The following is a 12,123-nucleotide window of genomic DNA, read 5'->3' as shown; positions in this document are numbered from 1 at the left end:
GTGTCCCAAGATACTGAAGGCTGTTTTCTCATTTTGGGATGTCAAATTGGCTCCCCAGTAACAGCCCCAGTAGTTCCAATGCCCTTTAACTAACCCTGCTGACTTGTTTGGAGCTGCAGAGCTCCATGTCCTGTCTCAACCACAGCTGCAGGTTACAGCATAGGAGGCATGTTTATAGGCATATATGACCATTCATTCTGTTTAGTAATTTTGAAGAGAACAACAGGAGACCTAGTGAGTATCACAATGCTCACTAATTCACTGCTTGCTTTGAGTAAAACTAAAGGTATGCACAACATAAAACAGGAAAATATTTTGTAATATTTTGCATTGTTTAATCCATTAGGAAGTCCATGTATTAGTGCTTTTTTTGTTTATTTTATGTTTCCTGGGAATTTGCAGTAAGTTGACTAGAAGGAAAAGCATCAGGTCGGATTGCTGCTGAATTTTTAAGTCCTTTCAGATAGGACATCAGCTTGAAAGACCACCCAGAATGAAAGAAGTGACATCTGGTTTATTGTGGGTGCCTTGCAAACAGTTAAAACTCTGCAATGCCACAACACATCTTTTGTCTTTAAGGTACTCCTTTGGGATCTTCCTCTCTGTGTCTCTCTTCTCTTTTTTTACTTCCTTCAGTTGGTTAAGAAGGGCTGGACACAACTTTCTCCAGAGCACATCAGCAGTGATCTAAGCATCAGCCAGAAGAAAGTAGTTAGGAAACAACACGTGACACTCACCCCACATCCCCATGAAAGCAAGAAATTATATCTGTCCTATTCTTTTTCTTTGGATCACTTACTCTGTTAGGATGTGGGATCTGATGAGCTAAAGAAGAGTGCCAACATGGAAAGAAAATGCAGGTCATCTTGGGACAAGTTCTGTCCTTAGTTCCACATGGACAATTTCTATCAGTTTAGTGTGTTGCATGGACCACAAGTGTTCCTGCACAACCACTCTGTGCTGGACTGGATAGTGTTGATGATGAAGCTTTGCAGTGTAGACCAGATACTAGCTTCCTTAACTTCCCAAATGACCATTTATAATACTCTGCTTTACAGTTTTTCTAACAGTGTCAAAATGTGAAGACTGAGACTCCAATGCAGATCATCTTAAGGGCACACTCTAATTTAGCCTCAAATGTCTGTCTGCTCTAAAACTGCTAGTTTTTTTCTCTCTCTCTCATTGATTCTCTTTTCCTCTCTGCCTCTTTCTTTCTCTATCCACATCAAAATATTATTGTTTTGCCCACTTGACACTCTCAGTGGGATGCTGCCGAGTACAGAGCATTCTAGCCCTTATTCAGCCAAACTCTTTCAGCATATGTTTTATTTTAAGTGTGTAACAGACCAGCCCAGCCACTGTATATATTGGGCTTATTCACACTCCTAATACTTTGTTAAACTGGCACCAGAACATTGAAGAATAGTGTGGGGTTTCAATTAATTATGGGTTTGTGTTTGTTTTCCTGCTGTTGGGCTTTCTGTTCCAGTTTACAAACACAATTTTTAGCACCATCAGTCATACCAAGAAATAGTAAGGAGTCCGGTCTGGCTAAAAAAAGGTCTGGCTGCTGCAGTTCCCTTCTGAATATGAATTTGTCCAACTTCCCTATGAAAGGGAAGCTCACCTACTCTTCAGCAGCAGATATACTTCAGTCCTATTGCCAGGATCCTCTGGAGTGGGTGCTTCGTGTGCTGGGTCTAGATACGAGCAGGTGGCAGACTGGAGTAGTGTAGGAGAGCCAGTTATAAAAAAAAAACACCCTCCAGATTGCATTGTCTGCCTTCCCCCCGCCAGATGCTTGACTGAAATACAGTCAGCATCAAAGTGAAGTACTCACTCCTGCTTCTCCCCTCCTACCCTTTTGCTGAGGCAAGAGCTCTTTCCTCCTATAGCAACCAGCGGCTTTTGTGCTACGTTGTGGTTTTCTTAAAGGAAGGAGCAAACTGTGATGTCCTGTGTGGTCATTCAGCTCATCTGACTTTAGGTACCTTGCACAGCCAATGGCGAAATACAGGGCACCTCCAGAAGATGACTCATCCACCTAAAATCTGAATCATCTTCTAAAAATGCCCATCCTTCCACTGATGTTAGGAGGAGCTCAAGGAATCTGTGCTCCTAGCTTGGGCACCCTTGTGAAGTGCCTGAAGGTTAGGCAGGATGAATATGGGCCAGATTGCAACAGGAAAGGAGACTCTTGGATCTGCCGAGTTGCAATCTTGCTGTGTAACAGAGTGTGCATGAGACAAGCAGAAAGCCGTAGGCAGCCGAGCCTCGTGTTTGAGTTATAGAAGGGGAAGAGGACTGGGAAGGGGGAAGAGAAAATCAGATAACTATATTGAAACCGAGACAATCAAGAGGCCTATTTTAAGTCTGCAGCGTAAATCTGATGCATTTCTGATTGGACCGACACCTCAGAATGAATTAAGGCTAAAACTGATCTACCCTGACACAGAGCGCAGAGCCCAAGGATCTTTGAGATACTCAAGGTCTTTGAAATACTCGTGCTCTTTGAGAGGTGTTTCTCATAAAGGTAGCACTCAGTCTGCTTAGCCCTGGCATACTCTACCCTGTGGCAGAGATTAGGGACAGAAGGACTAGCACAGGGTTTTCCTGCTCTTTTACTTTCTTCCTATCAACTTCTTGCTGATCAGCGTAATTATAGCACAGAATCACACTGAGATTCCTGGGAAAAGGAGAAAGGTGTAAAATACTTGCTGTGTTCAGTTTGCCAGGATGAGCTGCTAAGTTTGCAGAGCTTTAGAGGCAAGACTTCTGATGAATCATTTTGACAGGCTTATGGAGAGCATCTTTGCCATAGATCACCAGTTTTCTTGCAAAAATCAATGGTATCCTAAAACATAAGGCCGAGAAATCCTATATTCACTTTACCCAGTGCCTTTTTAATTGTCATTATAAGAAAGTCTGAATACAATAATATTTACACACCTCCTCAATCAGTTAGAGAAAATCTATTGGTTTTGACTAGCTGTCCTTCTTGGGATAAATCATGGCCTTATCATTCTCGTGTGGATAAGAACATCCTGTGGAAGATGGCAAACGGTTAGAGGCCATCCGCTTCAGCGCCGGTGCACACACTTACCACAGGTGCCTCGTGCTGCTCCCTTTAGGTTAAGTAAGAAAGACTGTGGGTCTTTTATGAACCTAAATGAGACTAGTCGTGTGGAAAAGGCAAGAAAATGTGTTTCCTGCTATTTGAACTTTATTAAATTTAAATCTTTGAGTAAATTAGACCCAAGACTCCTCAAGTCTACTGAAAAGAGCGACTTGTTTCCTACACTAGTACATTCCCCAGAAACTAGTTGGATACTAACACCAGAGACGGCAATGGCAGTGTCAGTGCATGCAGTGCTCTTTACTAGCAGAAGGGCTTCCACATAGATGGCTTTGACTTTCTATGGGTCCACAAGGGATGCCTTAGGGATTGGGGACTGAAAACCCCTTCTTCCAGTGAGGCAGTTCCAGTCATGAGGAATTATCTTTGTAGAGATTTGCAAGTAGCAAAGGCCATTGCATGGCAATTCATGCAGGAGAGGACAGCCTGGTTCATCAGAGACTGCTTTAATATTGTAGCACCAGAGAGCAGCTTAAGGATGGAATATATCTTAATTCTGTATTTCCATGATTTTGTTATTTAAAGTAAGGCTACTAATACTGTAATCTTCGCAGGTATTGTACTTTGCATCAGTATGTTTCACGGCTAGCCACCAAAGACACGATTTGTTCATGAAACCTTCTGAACTTGTCCATGTGAGACAATGACTGTTTAGTTCTGGCTGAAAATGTTAACAACATTGCTGTGTGCTCCAGAGCCAGAGATAATTTTCCATACTCTACAGCAAGGTACACACTTACTGAGGCATTGGTTTAAAAATGTGCTCTGCTAATTTGTAGTCAGGTTTTAGACCCATTCTAGTATTTCAGCTCCTAGATCTATAAAGATATCTTCACTTACACAGCCAGGAAACAACCTCAAAACAGATTAAAAGATGAGAACTCTTCAAAGACTGCAAGATTAATTTAATGTCCTGCAGATTCTCTCGGTAGGCTAGTGGTAAAAAAAAAAAACACCACCCTACAGCTTTTCAAATCTGTATAAAATATTTATCTGCCAAGATTTTTAATGGCAGAATCTGCTTAAGTATTTACTCTCAGTGACCTGTGTAGTTAAGGCTTACATAATTACACTATACACCATTTACTGGAAAGGCTTTAAATATTCATTGACTCCTCGTGTTTTAATGTAAACAAGGCACTTAGAATACCTGGGGTTTTTAATTCCTGCAAGGTGAAAAAAATGTCTGAAACAGATGTTACTGCTTGGATGAGTGTTGCTGTGAAGCAACAGGGCAGATTGATAGTGCTTAAATGATAGAGCACAGGAGCTTCTGGCCAGAGACGTACATGTCTGCACATCTCTGATTCTGATCTCAAACTGGTGTTCTTCAGGAGCTAGCTCTGCCTAAGTAAATAAAGTTGAAAAAAGTGTAAAATGGGTGAATATCATTGGAAAATCAGACCTTTACATTTCTGACTGCCTTCATTGAATCCCACATGTTTTATTGGTTTGTCAAGAACATCTAGCCAAAACAGGCGGTAAGGAGAGGCAGTGAAGAGTTTATATACACACACCTGGGCAAGGCACCACTGCGCCTTGTGCAGGCATTATGCCTGCTTCTGGAAATAAAGAAAACTGCTCTTTCCACTGTTCGTTAGGGGACGGACAGAGAAAGTATCTATTGCCCACTTCTCCTGGAGTAGAGGAACGAGACTTGGGGGCAATGGGCACAATATGGCACGTGGCTACCAGGGCTAGGGGAGAGGACCAGGGAAAGCAGACAACTTCAAATGCATCAAACATGAGAACTGCCACAATTAGTCACTCCTCGTCCACTGCTGTCACTTGTTTTATATGTCTAGTTGGTTAAAATGAATTTAACCTGCATTTTCTTAGACTGCCCTATCCAGTATTATTCTATTTCATGTGTAAATGATTATGACTTTGCTATTAAGCAAGTTCTTACTTAGCTGTGAATTTCAAAGTCAAAGGCAAATCAAAACATCACAAAATTATTTGTTCTGAGATTTTGTGTGAATTTATCCACTAAATCTTGATAGCAAACAGCACAAAATTATCTTTCCCTGTGTACCAGTAAAGAGCCTGCTTTTAATGAATCACAAATCTGATTCTTTCTACTTATGCTTAAAGAACTGTGGATGCGTTTAACACGGTTGTAGCATTTTAAAAGGCTATTCGAAGGGGGACAAACCTCAGCTTCCTTCCTTTTAGGAATGCTGAGGTTTTGGTGACGGATAACACAGCTGCCTTCTCACTTTAGGCATTGTTCACTCAAAGCAAAATAGTTAACTTCCAGGCTTCTTTTATCTTAGACCTTTTAAAGATGAATAAACTAAAAAGCAGCAGCTGATCAAAATAACAAAGGGTGGTAAGGTGCCTTTAGGTTCTTATAAGAGTGTCTGCAAATTCCTGGTGGAATTCTAGGCCTGGCGCTGATGGAGCTGGCTAAGGATATCGATCGCCACTTGAATTCACTGAATAAATAATGGTTGCCATAGTTATTGAGCATTCACAACTGGTGGGGAAGCACGGAAATCTCCAAAACACCTCCTGTGATAGTTTTGCTGGAAAATCACCCAATTAATTCTGTCTCATATCAAGAAAATTATGCGAGAGGCGCAGGATGCTTGGACTCCTTGTACTAGAATTTCAATCATAATTGAGCACCTCTGCCGCCTATTTTAGCAGCTAAAGAGAAAAGGGCATTTGCCATCTCTTATTTTCTGTGGCAGAAAGGTTAACTGACATCCTATAATCCCAACTGTTCTGAGAAATCTTATACTTTCAAAACATTTTTTGCTTCAAGTACCAGAGTATTGATTTGGGTTACACCGAAGTAAGCGCGTTCTCTCAATTTGTTGTAGGGATGCTGATGTGTTTTTCCTCTCGCTTTGCAGAACGACATGGATTAAAAGAACCAAAGAAAGTGGAAGAGCTATGCAACAAGATCACAAGCAGTTTGAAAGATCACTTAACTTTCAGTTGCCAAAACAAAGGACAACCGCTTGAGTCTGCAGAGCCGAAGGTACTGGGTGTTCTGGCTGACTTGCGTTCTCTCTGCACACTGGGACTGCAGCGCATCTTTTACCTGAAACTGGAAGATTTGGTGCCAGCCCCTTCCATTATTGACAGGCTGTTTCTGGACACCTTACCGTTCTGAGTCAAACCACCCTCCTGCAAGGCAAATGCCCACCAGAGCAGGCAAACGGATCGTGACTTACAGCTAACGTTTCTGCCCTCACTTAACAGAAAAGCAGCTCCAGGTCTAAAATGAGGTCTTTTCTGGCGCTTTGTCCTTACAACCCGAGGCCTGAAACTTACTGGCTTACTGGTTTGGGGTTGTGTTCTTTGTTTTCTTTTGTGTGATTTGGGTTTTTTAAATGGCTAATATGGCACTTTTGGACAATGCTATCCCAGCAGCAGTAAAGGGTTAACATGACTGTTTTAAATCTGTTGTTTAACACCTTATGGTATATAAGGAGTAAAATTGTAGAAGCTGTGTTTGAAAACAAGAACAGCGAATAGTTGTTTGCCAGGGTAGTATGTGTTTTGCGAGGATACCTTTAGCATACTACCTGCATCAAGGGCACACACATCAGCACAATCAAAACAAAAATTCACTTTTTTAGCAAAGTGCATTCAATTGAACATTTCATACGAATCAAATATAGCAAAATGACAATGGCTGTTAGCTCCCATGTTCAAGTGCAATTTTTTAAAGTGCTGTCTTACTAAGTCTCATTTATTAACTAATTTATTTTACTATGAAAACAAATGGAAGAAATCAAGTGAGAAAATCACATGCACTAACTTACCTGACAGAGTTTTCCAAACTTGATTCCATGTAGCGTGACTTATTGACAAATGTATGTGGAAGACATGGGAGCAATTGTGGCTCAGTTGTTCCCTAGCTAAGGAAATCCGAGTAAGTAGTGATTGAGGCATACAGGGTCAGCATCAGGGATAGTTCAGTTTTAGGCTTTTAACGTAAGCGACTAGTTAGAAAACAGGCAGAAGATGGTTTTCAAGAACAAGCAAGTCTTGTAAAATAGTACGAATGTAAGTGCTAGGAAGGGTATAGTGGGCTGCGTTTAAACATTCCGTGTTCGTACTCCTTTTTGTATGTTTATACTGTTGATGCCATATTAATATGAAATAATTTGTTGCATAGTGTCTTTATTTGTATAAATGTTTGTATGCATGGTATATTGTAATGGCTTTGCCTGTATTTATTGCAATGACTGCCAGCTCATGGGAGCCCTGTTACACAAGATAACTAAATGGGGTGTTCACACTGACTCAGATACACCAGTTGGAAAACTATATACATATATATAATGTGTGTATATATATATGTATATACCTATATTTGTGTGCGTGTGTGCGTGCGCGCGTGTCTTTTTATTAACCATTTGTATATAAAATATCTGTCAAATCACAAGCAGAGTTATTTTACAGTTTATTTGCAGTGACTTCTAAGGCAGTACTGTTTAGCACTTTGATATTAAAATCTTGCTCATGTTTTGCTAAATTCAAATAATATTTAAAAAGTTTAGTTCTAAAAACCTTTATATGCACTGTATTAAGTCAAAATTTTGTTGGTCATTTTGCTAAGGAAATTTTTGAATGTCAACCTGATGTCACTGTATCTTTTGTTAGCTTTAAACATTCTAGCTTTTGTCTTTTTTTAAACTATGCTGTTTATATGGAAATTAAATTATACAATCAAACAGATGCCAAATGAATTGCCTAATTGCTGCAAAGGATAACCCAGATATTGAGTCACTGTATGGTTTTCAAATAGTAATCTGGTATTTTATCACTTACTATGTTTGGATGTGCTTTTATGAAAAAATTATTCTTATATCAAGATTTATAGTAGTGTCAATAGGGAAGCAGACTTCTAATCACTATAGTTAATATTTCCGGTTTACCTGCAGATAATATTTGGAAAAGTATTGCTTTTTGTATTGACTTTTAAGCTTATGTGCAAACATAATAGCATAATTAAATATCAGAGAAGCTAATGTTTCTTGTAGGTTGCTGTAACAAGCCTGACCAGCAAGACAAATATATTTTGACTGAATTGCTTTTGTATATACTAAATATATATATACACGTATATATATATATACACTCACACACATGTGCGCATACAAAAACATAACAGACACAAAATCCAAAAGTATGTTTACTTTTGTCTCCTTGTGTAAGACGCAAGGTCCCTTGAGAAATGACTTTTATCTAGGGACAAATCCTGCCAGGTGCTGAGCACCAACCAGATGAGGGCTTGCAGGCGCTTCTTGCGAGTGGGCCCTTACAAAGACTTTTCAGGCGAATCAGCATAGTACAGTAAAATTGCTTTTTTATTGAGCAAGTTTTATTTATTAAGAAGTGGGATGTGAGTGGGAGGTAGCAGGTCCAGAGCCCCATGTGAGATTTCACGTAGCCGGTGTCCTCCAGTCTTCCATAGATAGTCTTAACTGTGATACTCTCCCAAATCCCGTCATCTGTGGAATTGTTCTTCATGTCAACTTCAATACACAGATTCATCCTAGAGTACAACCAGTGACAGGTCATAGTGGTAAAAGAAAGAGTTCATGCAGAATCTACTCCTTTTCTTAGAGCTCTCTCAGTGTGAACATGCCTTTGTCTAGGCAGAATTCAGGAATATATCAGGTGTTGAGGGAGAGTGCCTTGCTTTTATTTCAGATAACAGTGTTTCAAGAGTTTCTTCACTCCGCTAACCGCAGTACTTTTTTCTTTTTTCTTCTTTTTTTTTTTTTTGTGGTGTTAACCTGTGGGTTGAAAGAAATGCTCTTGTACATATACAATGTAAATTAAAATTATTAAATTGAATAACATTTTTTTCAGAGGCCCCATGTGTGTTGAATAAGTATGCTTAATTCTGTTAAAATCTGATGTGAATTTTTTATCATTTATAAAACATTAAAAAAATTGTCTACTTGAGTCTTAAAAGTGGAAAAATTGATGAAGCATGCTTAAGAACACTGGCAATTTAATGGCTAGTTTTTTGATTAAAATAGCTTTTATATAAATACAATAAAACCTGCAGTATCTGGTTACACAATTTCAATTAGATATTGAGAGCTGGACCACAGCTGTCCCAGAGGTTGAGCTACATATGGACGAGAGCAGAGAGACTACCTGCCCCTCACTGTACTTCTCCTCCAGTAATTAACTCACAGGTGACAGCCACAAGGGAGGGAGGGGATGGCTATAGGATTCATGGTCCCATAGCACTTATGTCTGGCTAGAAAGAGGACAGAGCTCTGATCCCATCTTCTGCCCCTGTATGTCAGTAAACCCTGCTAAGACATTGCTCCAGCAGGCACCTACATCAGTTTCATTAAATGTGCATCCAGTCCCTTTCCTTACCGTGCCTTTGCTTCGCAGAAGGGATCGCTTAATGCCTGTCAGACAAAACTGTTTGGCTACAAATGCATTTTCTACAAACGCAGTTTTGAGAGGCATCTGCCACTATTCCAGGTATCGCTGTAAGTAGCGACGGCTCCGGCACACCTCCGCGAGAGCTGTTCTTCTGCAGGAACTGCTCGGCTGGAGGTTACATCAAATGATGTGCTGTGGTGGGCTGCAGGATTGGCAGCTCCTTCTTTGGAAATGTGACAAAACAAAAGGTTGCTCAAACTATTCCAAATTATTTGTTGCTTTTTTTCTATGCCTTATTTTTAAAATTAAACTAAAAATCTTAAAATCCTTGGTGAGAATGGCAATGAGTTTTCCGTAATAGTCCCCTGTTAAGCAAAACATGCAGATCTTGTGACCAACCTGCACCAGGGTCTGAATTTTCACCCTACGAGACAAAGCTTATCCTCACTAAACTCACAAGTATCTCAATTTGTAATTACTTCAGGGGCCATAAGTTGTGTCTTTAGACATGAGAACAGAACAGAACAGATCACTTGCACTTGTGTCCTTATGTGCACCTGATGTGCACTCCTAAACCACATCAGTGGCATGGTCCTTGCAAAGGATGTGACATCCGATGATTGACTCTAGCAGTGGAAGGTTGGGCTGAGTCAGGAATACGATAGAGGGTTCCTCTAGTAGAGACTGTCCTTGAACAGGAGGCTGGCACCAAGGCACCCCAAAATGAGCATCTTGGCTAAAGGTGAGTCAAATCTCATTCTGCAGCTTTCATACCTTTTCACATTCAGGTTCATTTGTCCAATGTGCAAAGCTACAATTTCAGTTATGTTGCAGAGAGGGGAGAGAGAGAGAGGTTTAATTGTATAAAATTAAGCGTGACTCACAAAAATTGGTAACTCCCTCTATAGAGACAATGAAACTTGTCTTTTGATTAATTATTTGTATTATAGCAACACCTAGAGGCCACATCAGAGATCAGGACCCCATTTTGCTAGCTACCCTAATTAGCACCTCCAGTACCCACCCGGGAGAAGCTCCAGTCCAAATTGACAAAAGAAAAAGAAAGAGGAGCAACACAGGAAAAAAGGAGTAGAGTGCTGTGTCCAAGGGCATAGAGCATTTCAGTCACAGAGCTGGGAATAAAAACTTTTGGGTTTTGAGCTAGTGTCCAGTGAATGCTCTGATTTTCCTTTCCTTTCCCTGGGCAATTTATGCTGCCACTGTATCGAATTTTATGCAAACACGATAAAAGCATTGAAAAATTCAAAATAACCCATGTATTCAAGCTGATCTTGTTTACCCTGCGTATATAAGTCATCCATGAGACTATGCAAAATCCTGGTCAATCACATGTTTGGAACTAAGCTGTGATACATGCTAGAAAGTATTCAGAAAAAAGATATTTAGCTGTTCTTTATTAAATTGATGAAACCGACCATTAGGAATATTGCAAGATATGGATTAAACAATAATTACTGATGGATAAAAAAGATTAACTTTTAAAAATGCCAAGCTATTGATGCAATAATTGAATAAATGGGGAGTCAATTAATCAAAATCTTAGCAGCAGATTACATATTTGAGAATTGTGTTCCACATCTATGCTTGTGAGAATTACCAATACAGTGATTTGTCAAATGAAATAAACTTGTTTACCATATGGAAACACTTTCAGCAATTTTTCTTCTGTTTTCTTTTTTAACATTAGACACCTTTTATGTTCATAACATGGAACTTTCTGACTGGATTTGGTTACAGAAGTTTGAATACATGAAGTTGTGACATGGCTGCGAAAGTCAGACGAGATCAAGATTGACCTAAACTGACGAAAGTAAGGATTTTCTTTAAAGAGAAGGGTGGGACTCCAGCTGTAATTAGGTGTTATGTATATCACAAGATACTTATGTGTTCATAATGGAACTCTCTAATGTCAAGTATAAGATTCTGAAGTTGTGCAAGAGACAAGACTATGGGAAAAAAATGCAGCAATTTTTTTCCCATTGTTTAATATTTTCATAGAATAATTTAGGTTGGAAAAAACCTTTAAGATCATCAAGTTCAACCACAAACCCAACACTGCCAAGTCCACCACTAAACCATGTCCCTGAGCACTACATCTACACATCTTTTGAATACCTCCAGGGATAGTGACTCCACCACTTCCCTGGGCAGCCTGTTGCACTGCTTGACAACCCTTTCGGTGAAGAAATTTTTCCTGATATCCAATCTAAACCTCCCCTGGCGCAACTAGAGGCCGTTCCCTCTCATCCTACCGCTTGCTACTTGGGAGAAGAGACTGACACCCACCTTGCTGCAACCTTCTTTCAGGTAGTTGTAGAGAGCGATAAGATCTCCTCTCAGCCTCTTTTTCTCCAGACTAAACAACTCCAGTTCCCTCAGCAGCTCCTCATAAGACTTGTGCTCTGGACCCCTCATCAGCTTCGTTGCTCTTCTTGGGACTCGCTACAGTGCCTCAATGTCTTTGTTGTAGTGAGGGGCCCAAAACTGAACACAGTGTTCGAGGTGTGGCCTCACCAGTGCCAAGTACAGGGGGTGATCACTTCCCTTGCCCTGCTGGCCACGCTGTTTCTTATAGAAGCCAGGACACTGTT

The 12,123-nt window shown here is 40.1% G+C and overlaps 1 protein-coding gene across 1 annotated transcript in view; it reads left to right on the top strand.

The window, feature by feature from the left end:
* The window catches only part of NR4A3 (nuclear receptor subfamily 4 group A member 3), a 36,734-nt gene extending 25,545 nt beyond the window's left edge, over window positions 1-11,189 (top strand). Inside the window, exon 8 of the mRNA XM_068396989.1 lies at window positions 5,998-11,189. Coding sequence (XP_068253090.1) covers window positions 5,998-6,260 — 263 coding nt within the window. The 3' untranslated portion in view covers window positions 6,261-11,189. The remainder of the gene's footprint in view (window positions 1-5,997) is intronic.
* Window positions 11,190-12,123: the final 934 nt, after the last annotated feature.

This window comes from Nyctibius grandis, chromosome 3, assembly GCF_013368605.1.
Source record: "Nyctibius grandis isolate bNycGra1 chromosome 3, bNycGra1.pri, whole genome shotgun sequence".
NCBI classification, from domain to species: Eukaryota; Metazoa; Chordata; class Aves; order Nyctibiiformes; family Nyctibiidae; genus Nyctibius; species Nyctibius grandis.
The sequence above is the reverse complement of the archived record's forward strand: the minus strand, read 5'-3'. Positions and strand labels throughout refer to the sequence as shown.